At 36.2% G+C, this 12,948-nt stretch overlaps 1 protein-coding gene across 1 annotated transcript in view; it reads right to left on the bottom strand.

The window, feature by feature from the left end:
* Window positions 1-2,923: 2,923 nt before the first annotated feature.
* The window catches only part of mcu (mitochondrial calcium uniporter), a 96,205-nt gene continuing 86,180 nt past the window's right edge, over window positions 2,924-12,948 (bottom strand). The window contains exons 7-9 of the mRNA XM_084093718.1: window positions 10,840-11,043; window positions 10,612-10,728; window positions 2,924-8,238 (exon numbers count right to left, since the gene is read on the bottom strand). Of these exons, the coding sequence (XP_083949844.1) occupies window positions 8,158-8,238; window positions 10,612-10,728; window positions 10,840-11,043 (402 nt within the window). The 3' untranslated portion in view covers window positions 2,924-8,157. The remainder of the gene's footprint in view (window positions 8,239-10,611; window positions 10,729-10,839; window positions 11,044-12,948) is intronic.

A 12,948-nucleotide genomic window follows, 5' to 3' on the forward strand; every position in this document is an offset into this window, starting at 1 on the left:
GTGTCTAACACAACGACTGTAAATAATTTGTATGTTGTCTTCCCATGGACAGGACATCGATCTCACCTTGACCCCTTCTCTTGTCCTCTTGTCCCCCGTCTATGAAAACCCACCCGTCCGGATAGAGACAGGACCATCCTCTCATTGTTACTGGAGTCTGGCTTATCCATCCCACCCTGATACATCATCCAGACTCCTTTATCATCCGACCCAACACCAGTCAACCGCCTCCTTAGCAGATGTGATGCATTCTAGTAGACAGTGTGTTAGGAAATTCAGGCGGAGATTCATCTCCTGCTCTCTGTAGAACTTCCTACAGGTGTTATTGGCCTATAAGTCAGACGGTATCTAAGGAAGCTCAACACTTAGCTTCATACACATACATACACTCTAAACATACACTCTAAAAATGCTGGGTTGTCTCAACCCATGTTTGGGTCAAATAAAACCCAACCGCTGCTTTAAAATTTGTAATTCAAATTTGAAACCCAACCATTGGGTTTGTACGGAGTTTGTACAGATGGTGGTGGAAAAAATATGAAATGGGAGGAAAAATAATAAGTCAATGGTTTTGCGTTCTCTCGCATATATTTTGTACTCCACCAAGAAACTTTGCTTTCCATCGCAAAAAAATTCACAAAACATTTGTGATATATTGTGTACATACATACGTACGCACGTGTGTGTGTGTGTGTGTATATATATATATATATATATATATATATATATACACACACTATATCTTTCTATAGATAAAAGTAGTTCACATGACTTGCATTCCATGCTTTGTGAAGTCATACAATAGCTTTGTGAAACAGACCCAGATTTAAGTTTAAAATTTAAAACTTAGTTGTTAATGTATTATTTTATTGTTATATGTTTAACCAATCATTTAACAATTACTAAATCACAAATTAAATCAGTTTTAAAGCAAGTCATTTTTATCATACTTTTAGATTGCTTTTATGTTGCAAGGGGTCAATTTGAAGTGAACTATTTCTTTAAGCCATTTATTAGTCAGTAATCAGTTTGACTTTGCTTTTTACTTTGTCAAGTTTGTCGTCTTTCCTTTGTCCTTCACGGCAGCCCAGGAAAGGCAGGACAATGTGCTAATCATTGGTATCATTAGCACAGAGAAGAGGAAAGTGTCTGAAGGTTATCACAGAAACGGAAAAGTCTAGAGGAGACTGACAAACTGGAGAGCTGTTGCTGGTCTTTTCAAGTCTTAGAGCTTAACAGGCATGGATGTGTCAATTTGGTCAGAGCTTTTTTCCCCCCTCTCATTTAAGTAAAGGGAAATGGGCTGGAATGTGTCAAGTTGCTTAAGATCAGTCACAGAGTAAATGCAGACTCTGCAAGAACAGAATCATGGGAGAACAACTATCTGGTTTTCTTTGCTTAGGAAGGGAAGAACCATCTTTAAGGGTATTTGATTGGATATTAATGCAGTTTAGAGTATGTGGCTAGTACAGTGTGTACAAACAGAAGCCTCCTATCTGGTAGGAAGTCCAGCTAAATGTGGGAAGAACTGAGGAGTTGAGCAGGTCAAGGTGTTGTTGAGGTAAATATGACTCTAAAACAAATGCTGCAGCTCATTTAGAAACAAACCGTTTACTGTTACGATACCACATGGAAACTGATAGATCCAGTCATTTGATTGGCTGAGCATCGTGTTGTAGTGGTGGAGAATGTGTTGCAACAGTTGTTTTGGCATTGTTTGGAACCATTTTCTTGGTGAAGCAAAAATACAAAAGTCACTGCCACTGGAAAATATTAGAATTTTTTTTACTTAAATGGGAACGCTACAATTTGCAATTTAATAGAAATATCTTAAATTAGTGGCTCTAAACTTGTGGACCCCATTGTGGAAACCAGGGCTTTTTACTCAAGTGACTATTTCTCATAGAAATAGGTTTAGACCAGAAGAAAAATCAGAAGTGAAAATCAGAAAATCAGAAGTACCTTAACATCTTGACCATAAAAAAAAAGTTATTGCAGGGAAATAAAGATGCATGTTCATTTAACAAATGCTAACCTTTTGGTTATACTATATAGGGTAAATTGTCAAAATGTAAAAAACAAAATTCATGAAAAACAAATTAAATATAAATTTATAATAAATAAATAAATGACTGCCATTGGAAATAAATAAAATAAATAAATACACCAACCGTTGTTTTGGGCAGTTAATAGATAATAAATTGTATAAAAGTATAAAACATGTGACACTTGCCCTGACCTGACATTGAAGTAAGTAAAGTAAAATAAAAAAAGACAGTCGAACCTTTCAGCCTTGATTATATACGCCACTCTTGTATGCTAGTGTGTTTTTGGACAAATTATAATTACAGAAAAAAAAAGCCCTTGTGACATCTAGACCCACCCGCCCTTGTAAATGAAAGTGTATATGTCATAACTGGTCACAATTTCTTTCGCAGTACACTTGTATAGTCCTGTGGTGTCACAAATTAATTAAAAGTAAAAAAAAATATTCCATGTAGCCTCTTAATGTATGTAGTTTTAGACAAATTATACCATGTCGTACTGCAGACATGAATGCATAATAGGAAATCCAGCATTTTGAATTGTAATATATAGGGGAAGACGGGCGCCCTTAAGAACAATGTGCATTTACTTTTAATTTACAGAAATATTCAAAGAGGCCATTTTACCCCACTACTCAAGCAAGATGGTCCCCTAACTGGGGCAAGAAGATGAATATTCAGAAGAATAGAAAGCCATTCATAGCAGAGCATAGTGTTCATCAAAAGTGTTGAGATTTTGTGCGGTTAAGATTATAAAATAATGTTTGGGGACATCCGTCTTACCCTACATGTACAGTATATTAACATGACAGGCCACATACTATATGTTGTCCTATAAATAGCTTGGTATTTAAATCAATCAATCAACCAATACCGGATTCAAAACTGGATAAGTATTTATTGATAATTGAATTACATTTCTCTTTTATACACATTTCATAAATGATACAGGATTTTACATTGTCATTTTTAAAGTCTTCTAACATTACAGCATCCGATGCCAATGACAAAACCAACAAATAAAGAATATGAAAAAACGTTTTTCATTCAAAGTCACCCATTTCCTTTTTCCCCCGAAATATAATTATCATTGTAAGTGCACATGAAGAAAACTTTAAAATAATGCACGCATCTAAAACATAATCAGTGTGAGAGTATAATGAGGAGCTAAAGAAAGAGGGGCAAACGGGCGGAGCAAAGGGTGTTAGAGAAGGAGACTATATAGTGCGCTCAGGTCTTTCATACTCTCTGTTCTCAGGTCAGTGTTTAGAATAAAGGCAGCACTGCAGTGATTGAGCAGCAGCATCGAGACTGAGAGAGAGGGAGAGAGAGCAAAGACAGGCTAAAACAAGACAATGTAGGAGAGAACCTTGACCAATCAGAGCCTGTGCCGCAGATGAGGTCATGGAGGGCCAGGGACTAGGATTAAAAACTAAACTCTTGATGAACCAGGAGTCTGTTAATCGGCAATCAGCATTCATAATAATCTTTGCTTTTTTGATTCATTTATATATAATTTCCCCATGTAAACATACATTCATGCAACACCCGCTTTAGAATAGATTCCATATATTGGATATATTTTTAAAAAAAACCCTGAAACAAAAAGAAACCCTACAAATAAAATAATAATTTTTTTTTTTTTTTTTAAATCAATGTATTAGATAAAGACCAGGCCCAAGACCTCTTAGACGGTCAAGGGATGCCAGTGTACTGGGCTTATTTGAGCAGGAGATGTGTTTTTGCCCTACAATAACAGTTCGGAGTGTGTATCGGGTTGATCACATAAGTGAGGCAGAATGGATGTATTTTTGGCTTATGATGGATTCAATGATTTGGACTGCTATGGACGAAGATTATGCACGAATATAAAATTCATGAACGTCATCATGAGACGAGATGTTCGCACCAAATGCTCAACTTTCATTGTTTTAATACCATATTGTCACAAATGTGCACAGTGATCTTGATTCTGACTTCCATCAACATCCTCATTGTTCCTGGAATTACATCACATTCAACCGGTCCAATTTTAAGGTTTAGGATTTATATAATTAGGCGATTGTTTCCTATAGGGCGATTAATGCTTAGGGTCAGCAATACGCCACAAAGTTGTTCCAGGACTAATGGTAGATGTGCAAGTACCCTCTACTCATTAGCTACAAAAGTGATGGAAACAGTTTAAACTTCAGTTTATTATCTGATAAACCCAATTAAAACACACAAACTCGGGTAAAAGAGAGAAGCAGCTCCGTTGAAACCAGCTGGGTTGCATATAATGCAGTTATAAGGCTGTGTAGTCCTTAAAATAACCACCTAGAGCTCAGGTCTTGCTGTGTTAAATTACAGCGTAATCCAGTCAAGCATGCTGGGTAAATCCCATTGACCTGAACTCCTCACCAAAGACAAAAAAATCACTGCTGAAGGGCCTCCATCACAACACTTGCACTTTTAGCCAGATGTGCAAAATCCACAAACCACAGTTTGGTTTATAATAACTGGATTGTGCTTTCCCTCCCAAAAATGTCTGTTTAAAGGAATAGTAAAATGGAAATTATTTAACAATGTCACATTTAAAGCCATAGGCTGTTATTATTTTTAATACAAAATAGAGAAATTTTGAAGAATTGTCATAGTTGATGTAGCTCTTTTCCATTAAACCACAGTTCAAGTGATCATGTCTGTCAAGCTCCAAAAAGAACATTATGAAAGTAGTTCATATGACTCAAACACTATACTCCAGGTCTCCTGAAGTCATACAACAGCTTTGTGTGAGGAACTTCAATTTAAAAAGTTAGTTCACCCAAAAATGAAACTTCTGACATCACCATCATGTCGTTCCAAACATCCAAATCTTTGAAACAAATAAAAGTCCACGCAACAAAAACTTTGCTGCATCAAAGTACAAAAAAGATGGTAATCAATATGAATCAAGTGGTTTAATTCATGTATGTGTGCTGTATATATTAATAAAAGCCTAAATGATGCATCAAAGTTTTGGTTGCAGGAACTTTCAATGAATGGATGAAAATGATGAGAGAATATTAACAATCATATGTGTTTCTAAGATTAATGGGTTTGGAATGACATGAGGGTTAGTACATAAGTAAAAATGTTCATTTTTGGGTCAACTAACATCAGTGTTTGAATCAGAACATGACTGACATTTCAGAGCTTTGGGTGAAGGGAAAATATTTAATTCTGTTCCTCAGAATTGTTGTACTGTATGGCTTCAGAAGACTTGGGATTGAGTGCTGCAGGGGTGACGTATTTTGTGGGTCAAATCCCAGAAATGAGTTTTTTGAAAGGGGTTTTGGTTAAATGCCTGGAATAAAATCTGTTGTGAACACAAGCTCAAAACATTTTTACGTTTTATTTTCCGACATAAGGGGTATTGCTGATATAGATTAAAGGGCTGGTTCACCCAAAAGTGATAATTCTCGCATCATTTATAACCCTCATGTTGTCCTAAATCCGTAAGTTCTTCTTGGAAGCAGTTTAGTCCAATTCCTGAAGAGACATGAACAGTTTATATGATGAACAGATTTAATTTAGTCTTTTATTCACATATGTACATTCATCAACCCACACATTAGATATGGTAAACGGAAGCTCAAACATGTTTGATGGACATGCGAGAACCAATGAGGTTCATTCTCGTGTTACGCAGCACGTTTGAGCTTCAGCAGGAACCAATGAGGTTTGTTCTCGCTTTCAAGCAAGTACGGTTGAGCTTCTGTTTATGTTTGCTGATCAATGTTTATATGTGAATAAAAGCCTAAATTCAATCTGTTCATCACATAAAGCGATCGAGTCTCTTCAGAAAATTTGGACTAAACCACTCGATTCATATGGATTCGTTTTACGATCTCTTTATGGACTTTCTGAAGCATCAAAATGGTAGTTGTGTAGACTATCAAAGGAGGGACAGAAATCTCTCAGATTTCATTAAAAATATCTTCAGACATGAGGGTGAGTAAACAAGGACATAATTTTCATTTTATGGTGAACTAACCCTAATCCAACTTCTCTAACAATGTTGAGGTTGTCAGGGACATCACACGTCCTCACGAAAGTTTTTGTCGAGTCAACGAAGGTGATGCTTACTTCCGGGTTATCATACACAAATACTTCATCACTGCAGCGCTGTATATAGTGTTTAATATAGTATTTCTTTTTTAGTTTCAAAGAACATTTTTGGATGAACTATCTTTTTAATGTTCTTTCTTTCAAAGCTGTAGGCTGGAGTCTCACCCTGTAATATTTTAACACACAGTAAGAATGTTTTTGAAACTCTTATGTGCCCTATCCGCCTCTAGAGACACGAACAGAACACAAACATGGCTTCAAAAACGCATGATGACGACCATAAGCACAAACATGGACAGATTGACATAATGGATGGACTTCTGCTAGAGAATCACAGAGCTATTTCTCTGATGGGGTCTGAGTGCTTAGGGAATACCCTTAAGAGACAACAAGATTATGGGTCAGGATACTGGCCTAAAAAACGTGATATGAGCAATCTTTTTTTTTTTTTTTTTTGAGAACAACAAGGGTCAAGTTGATTTCACATCCCTCAGATTCAAACAGTCTGGGTGACCACCTCTGTCGAAACACAGGGGAACTTCGTTTTCGTAATTGTATTAATATATAAATGATGTTGAAGATCAGCTCAACCCAGCCAGAATCACTGCTAAGGCCTGTCGGCTAAAGATAGCACATATAGACAAAGGATGCGACGATCTCTCTCTATAGCATGCCACGAAGTGTGCAAAACACACGCTAATTCTAGATCTAAAATATTACACATTCTCTGCACGTTCCCGAAGACTTGGCATATCGAGGCAGATATCTGCAGCTAAAAACGCCACATGACTGATGAGAAATTGATTGCGTCCAGAACCTTTTTTCAAGAAAAAGAAATCGCATTTTACACAGTGACCTGCCTTAAGACCGTTCGATGAGTAATTGCGTCTGATAAACAGGTGTTTAGTAACAAGCACGCTGCAGCAGATGCTGTGAGGCACTGTGGGAAAATGCCATTTGATGATGTTCCAAAGAGGATTTATAGAGAAAAGAGCCGACCTTTTGAAAAAAGGATCCATCTGCCAAGCGAGCATGTGTATGTGCATTTCCCATCACAATGTAAACCGATGGAGTGTGTACATCATATTTCCAAAGAAAGAAAGCTCAGAGCGTTAGGGATGAACTATTTGAGCGTCGTTTGATGATGGGAATCTCGGAAAATAAAGTATCAGAGCATCTGCAGGTGTGTAATGTCTGGTGGCATGGTTAAAATAAAAATAAAATCATCTAATAATGAGTAAAAGAAAAGGTTTCTACTCATTTCTTTCTTTTTTTTCATCATCATAATAAACATAATATGGCTTTTAAAAAAAGTGCCAACATTTCTTTTTTCTTTTTGGAATAATAGAACACACAGTGATATTTTAGCTGTTAGGTCTGTCTTCAGCTCTTAACATGTCCGTACAGGAAGCGAGAAAGTAATCAAGACGGTTTAGCTTAGGCTCTTGGGCACAGGTGTCAATGCAGCGTTTCAGCCACAAGAGGACTGGTTCGATGGTAAACGGATCTTTTCCGAGATGGAAAAGAGCAACACATCCCGAAATCTCTTCTGCAAAGTGTCAGAGTTAGGGAAATCAGCAATACTCCAATGTGGAAGAAAAACTGTTCAAACCGAGGGCAGATGGTTTTTAGACCTCAGAGTCTGTGTCCCATGCAAGACGTGGGGTCATTGTCTCATAGCAATGTACTGTTTGAATCCCAGTCAACCAACTTCCTGTCTGAAGTAGCTGTGTTTCTCTGTGTGGTCCTGTAGCGTTACGAGGGCGCCTGATCCGCAAGCATCTGTCATGGATGCAGTTAGCCATTTCATTTAATTGTATCTCTTCTCCTCTGCATAGACTTACCAAATTAAAGAAAACAACAAAAAGGATAATAATAAATCTCAGAAGCTTGCTGTGGATATGGGGTTTCATTGAGGTTGTAGAGATAAAACAAAACACAAAAAGACAGACAGAAAACTAAACGCAAAGAGGCAGAAGTGAATGAAATAAGAGCGAGAGGCAGAAAGGGCTTCACGTTCTCATCAGTCCTCGCTGGGATTGATTGGCTGGACAGGGAGGTGCAACTGCAGCGGGTCTCGTAGACGCTTTAGATCCAACTCCGCCTGGGGAAAAGATGTTGGAGAAAATGTTCACATTGCTCTTTTCCGCACAACAAAAACAGACAGTAATCAGGGGCTTTAAAAATATAAGAGCTTCAAAAATTACAACAAGCACCACAACCATCTTAATAGTAATCCATGTGACCCATAAAGTCCTATAAAGTTTTTTTTTGACAGATGACAAAACAGGGCCTAAAATGAACACTAGCCAAACTCCAAATGAGAGTAAAATTGGAGTTGTATATGTAAAAGTTGTAAAAGTTGGAGTAAATAGCAGTTTTTCCACTGCAGGAACTTTCCCCAGGAACTAGGAACTTTGGGGTGGTACTCAGTAGGGGCTTTCGCACCAGGTAGTTCTAGGAACTATCCACCAGGGTGGTTCCCCGTGAGCAAATGGTTCCCTTAGGAACATTTTCCTGGTTGCATTCGCACCGCCAGTAGGAACTCTGAAGTGACGTAAGCCGGCTTTGTTGTTGTGACTTTTATTTTTTGTGAGAACATGAAGCTTGGGACAGTTGACAGGCCAGTGCTGCATCGTAGCGAAATTTAAAGTTTAAGTTAAAGTTTAAATTAAGTTTAATTGAATTATTCAAGCGCAGGAAGACGTAAAAGTGAACTCAATTTGTTACTCGCTGTGTGGGAAGTTTTCTGTGCGCAAACATCCGGAAGCACACGCCCAGAAATCGGCATCCCAAGACAGCGCGCAAATACTGAATTTAACTCTCTTTCATGTCTTCTTGCACTTAAAAATGCCCATATTGGCGAGTATCCACATAAACATAGTCAGATATGCCTTAAGTGAACAGAAACAGTTGAGAAAGAAAATGCATGTGCATCAGTATATTGGATCTGCATGTTAGCTCTTAAAGTGACAGCAGCCTAAATATATACCTGCTGCCATCTACCCTGAGAAAATTACTCACTGCCTTTGATTGAACAACTTTTGTAACTTTAATAAGGATTAATCTATGTTTAATTTATACAGTGAAGACTATGCAGTGTTACATGTTCGTTCAGAATTCATTCTAATATACTGATTTGATGCTCAATTCTTAATAATGACTCTTATTATCAGTTAGGGGTGTAACGGTTCAAATTACTCACAGTTTGGTTTGTATCACTGTTTTACATTCACTGTTTCAGTTCGGTTCGGTGTGTGCTATGTCAAAATAAAGAAAATAAAAACAAATAATCCAACAACAAGGAATAGCACACATAAATACAATAGAGCAAAGATAACAATAAAAATAAACAGTGCTTTTTAGGTAGGTCTAACAGTACTTTTCAGACCCAGAAATTGATTAAAGTAATCAAATGTAAGATAACACTGCATATAATCTTCACTGTATAAATTAAATAAAGACTAATCCTTGTTAAAGTTACAAAAGTTATTCAGGCAAGAGCAGTAAGTGACTTCTTTGTCTTTTGTTGTTTGATTAACATTAAACACAGACAGCAACAGGAGTATTAGCCTGCTCTCACTTTAAGACTTAATGCGTGGATCCAATATCCTGATCCTGTACACATGCCTTGTCTTTCTCTATTGTTTATGTTCACACGTTTCATACAAATGCGAGTTGATTAAGCTACCATGAGTTCAGAGAAGTATAAACAAAAGCTTATCTAGAATTATTACACAGCTCTGTGGAATACTTGATTCTGATTGGTCAATTGCGCCACCCAGCGGTATGTTGTCCCCCGATAACAACCGCTAAAAACTGATAACACACGCTTATCCGGGCAACTGAAGGAATGCTAGGAATGTTTTTTCTTCGTGGAAGTTTTGTGTTTGGTGAGCTACTAAAATTTAAAAACTCAAATCAATATTTTGTGTACAATCATTTTATTATGTCATCCGGGTATCGCGGACTCGCTCTCTTGTTTCGTATAAATGCAGCTGCTTCCATTTTGCAATGATTGTTTTGTACATGGTAATGGATTATAAGATAAGAAATTGGTAAGATTTTAAAACAGTTTCATAATCAGTTTCATCTCATATTAATATCTCTCATCCCCATAATAATTTATGTGGCAAAATGCCATGTAATATGTTTAGGCTCTGTATGACTGTACCGTATCCCTTAAATGTCCGACTAGTTTGAACTTGCTGCTTGCTAGCAACTGCTTTCTTCGCGGAAGTTTTGCGCTTAAAGACCTAATAAAATATTTCAACTCAAGTCAATATTTCGTGTCTAATTATTTACTTATTTGGTTGGGGTTTATTCTGCAATAACAACCAGCTGGATGTACATTATCCCTTACTGATTCACTGTATTATGAATTGTCCACCATACCAAATTGTACATATTAATTACTGTGACAAACCATATTACCAAATGACTGAAAAGAGTGATGTTTGTTTGTGCACTAGCTTACATCAGCAATTGCATCCTTCAGTTTGTTGTACTTCTCAATGTCAAAGCGTGTTCTCTTCGCTCCCTTATGAAAGAACAGCAGGTACTGTCTGTCCCTGGCGTCTGGGTAAAGATATTCCTGTGTGAGAGAACAACGGCAGAGAGGTCAGACGGATCTCCACCTGCTGTTTATTCACAGGGACCTTATGAAATTCCACTGATCTGGAGATAAAGAGCTGGAGCTGCTCACCTGACGTGTCAGCACGAAGTAAGCATACATAGCCATGGCAGTGCCGTAGGTGATAAAATACGTGACGGGCTCCATGATGTCCCATGAGTACTCCCACCAGGTCAGCCGTGCCAGAATGCCAAATTGTGTGGCCATGTAAGCCATCCCACCCCACAGCACCCACGTAGTCCTGCGCTCTGCTTTCTTACACAGTTCTTCTTTAACCTGAGAAAGGAGATTACATTCGATTTTACAAACATCTAAAAAATAGGATTTTAGCTTTACAGTACAGTGGTTCTCAGCTAAGATTTTGCTATGTTTTGCTACATGTTGAATATTAAAATAACAAATCATTAACAAGAATTTCTTATGGCTTATGTTTAAAACTGTTTATACATTTTAAGTGCTTTTCTTTGCACCTTATTAACAACATGGGATTATGTATACTTATATATAAAATAAATTATATATATTTATATGTAAAATAAATTGCTGTGATGGCAAGGCTGAATTTTCAGCATCATTACTCCAGTCTTCAGCGTCACATGATCTTTCAGAAATCATTCTTATATGCTGATTTAATGCTCAATAACTGGTATTATGAATTATTAATAGTGATCATTTAATAATAATGGTTATTATTATTATCAATGTTAAAACAGTTGTGCTGCTTAACACTTTTGTGTAAACTGTGATTAATTATTTGATGAATAGAAAGTCCAAAAGAACAGTATTTATTTGAAATGGAAATCTTTTGTAACAATATACATGTAATATTAATATATAATATACAGTAATATTACTTTACTGTCACTTGAAACTATTTAATGCATCCTTGTTGAATACAAGTATTAATTTCTTTACTTTTTAAAAAAATCTTGTTTACCCCAAGCTTTTAAATAATAGTGCATCATGGTTTTCATAAACACTATGAAGCAGCGCAACGCAACAGTTGATAATAATAAGAAATGTTTCTTGAGCAGCTGAAGGACCTTCTGAAGAATCATGTGACACTGAAGACTGGACTAATGATGCTGAAAATTCAGCTTTCCCATCAAAGGAATAAATTACATTTTAAAATATAAATCACATAGAAAACAGTTGTTTTAACTTGCAATAATATTTCACAATATTACTGCTTTTACTGTATTTTTGATTAAATAAACACAGCCTTGGTGAGCCGAAGAGACTTTCAAAAATATTTAAAAATCCACAAACTTTTGACCACCAGTATACATATTAATATATTAGACATGTTTCAGAAAAATATAGGGTAACACTCTATAATAAGTATACAGTAATAAAGTATTTATGAATCATTAACAAACTATTAGTTTATAGTTTATTCATTGTTTATATACTGAGTTCTTCATTCATTGACACTGTAATTAAGACAATTATTATTGTTTAATCAGCTCATAGGAAAGGAATTGTTAATTGGTTGTTAATAGTAAATATTTCTCACTTCAAATTAGGTCACGGAAAATGGGAAAATGTCATTAAGTGCTTTAAACCAAACTTTATTGGACATGAATTGCATTCATATTCAGTGTTCCTTAAAATGTTTAACACCACACACACACACACACACACACACACACACACACACACACACACACACACACACACACACACACACACACACACACACACACACACACACACACACACACACACACACACACACACACACAGGCAGGCATTTGTGATTTACAGGGACTGATGTAATGGTTTTTATACTGTAACTGTATATTCTATCCCTGACATTTTCCATGATCCCATTATCTAACATATTATCTTATTAAATATGAGCTAATTAAACCATAATTACTGTGTTAATTACAATGACAATGAATGAAGAACTCACTATTTGTATTTAGCCTATTAATATATACCACTTATTAACTATGAATTAACTATAAACTAATAGTTTAAAATGATATGTAAATACTTTATTACTGTACTTATTATAAAGTGTTACCAAATAGGTACATGTAAATCCAAAATATGTCATGTTAATTTCCTCAAACTGGAAGCATTTTTTGTTTGTTGCTATTTTAGTCTATTTTGCACCCTCCTTTTTAAGACTAAATACATCTTTTTGATTTGCTGTCCTTGCAGAAAAAAATC

Source organism: Abramis brama (assembly GCF_963993115.1).
Source record: "Abramis brama genome assembly, chromosome: 19".
NCBI lineage: Eukaryota > Metazoa > Chordata > Actinopteri > Cypriniformes > Leuciscidae > Abramis > Abramis brama.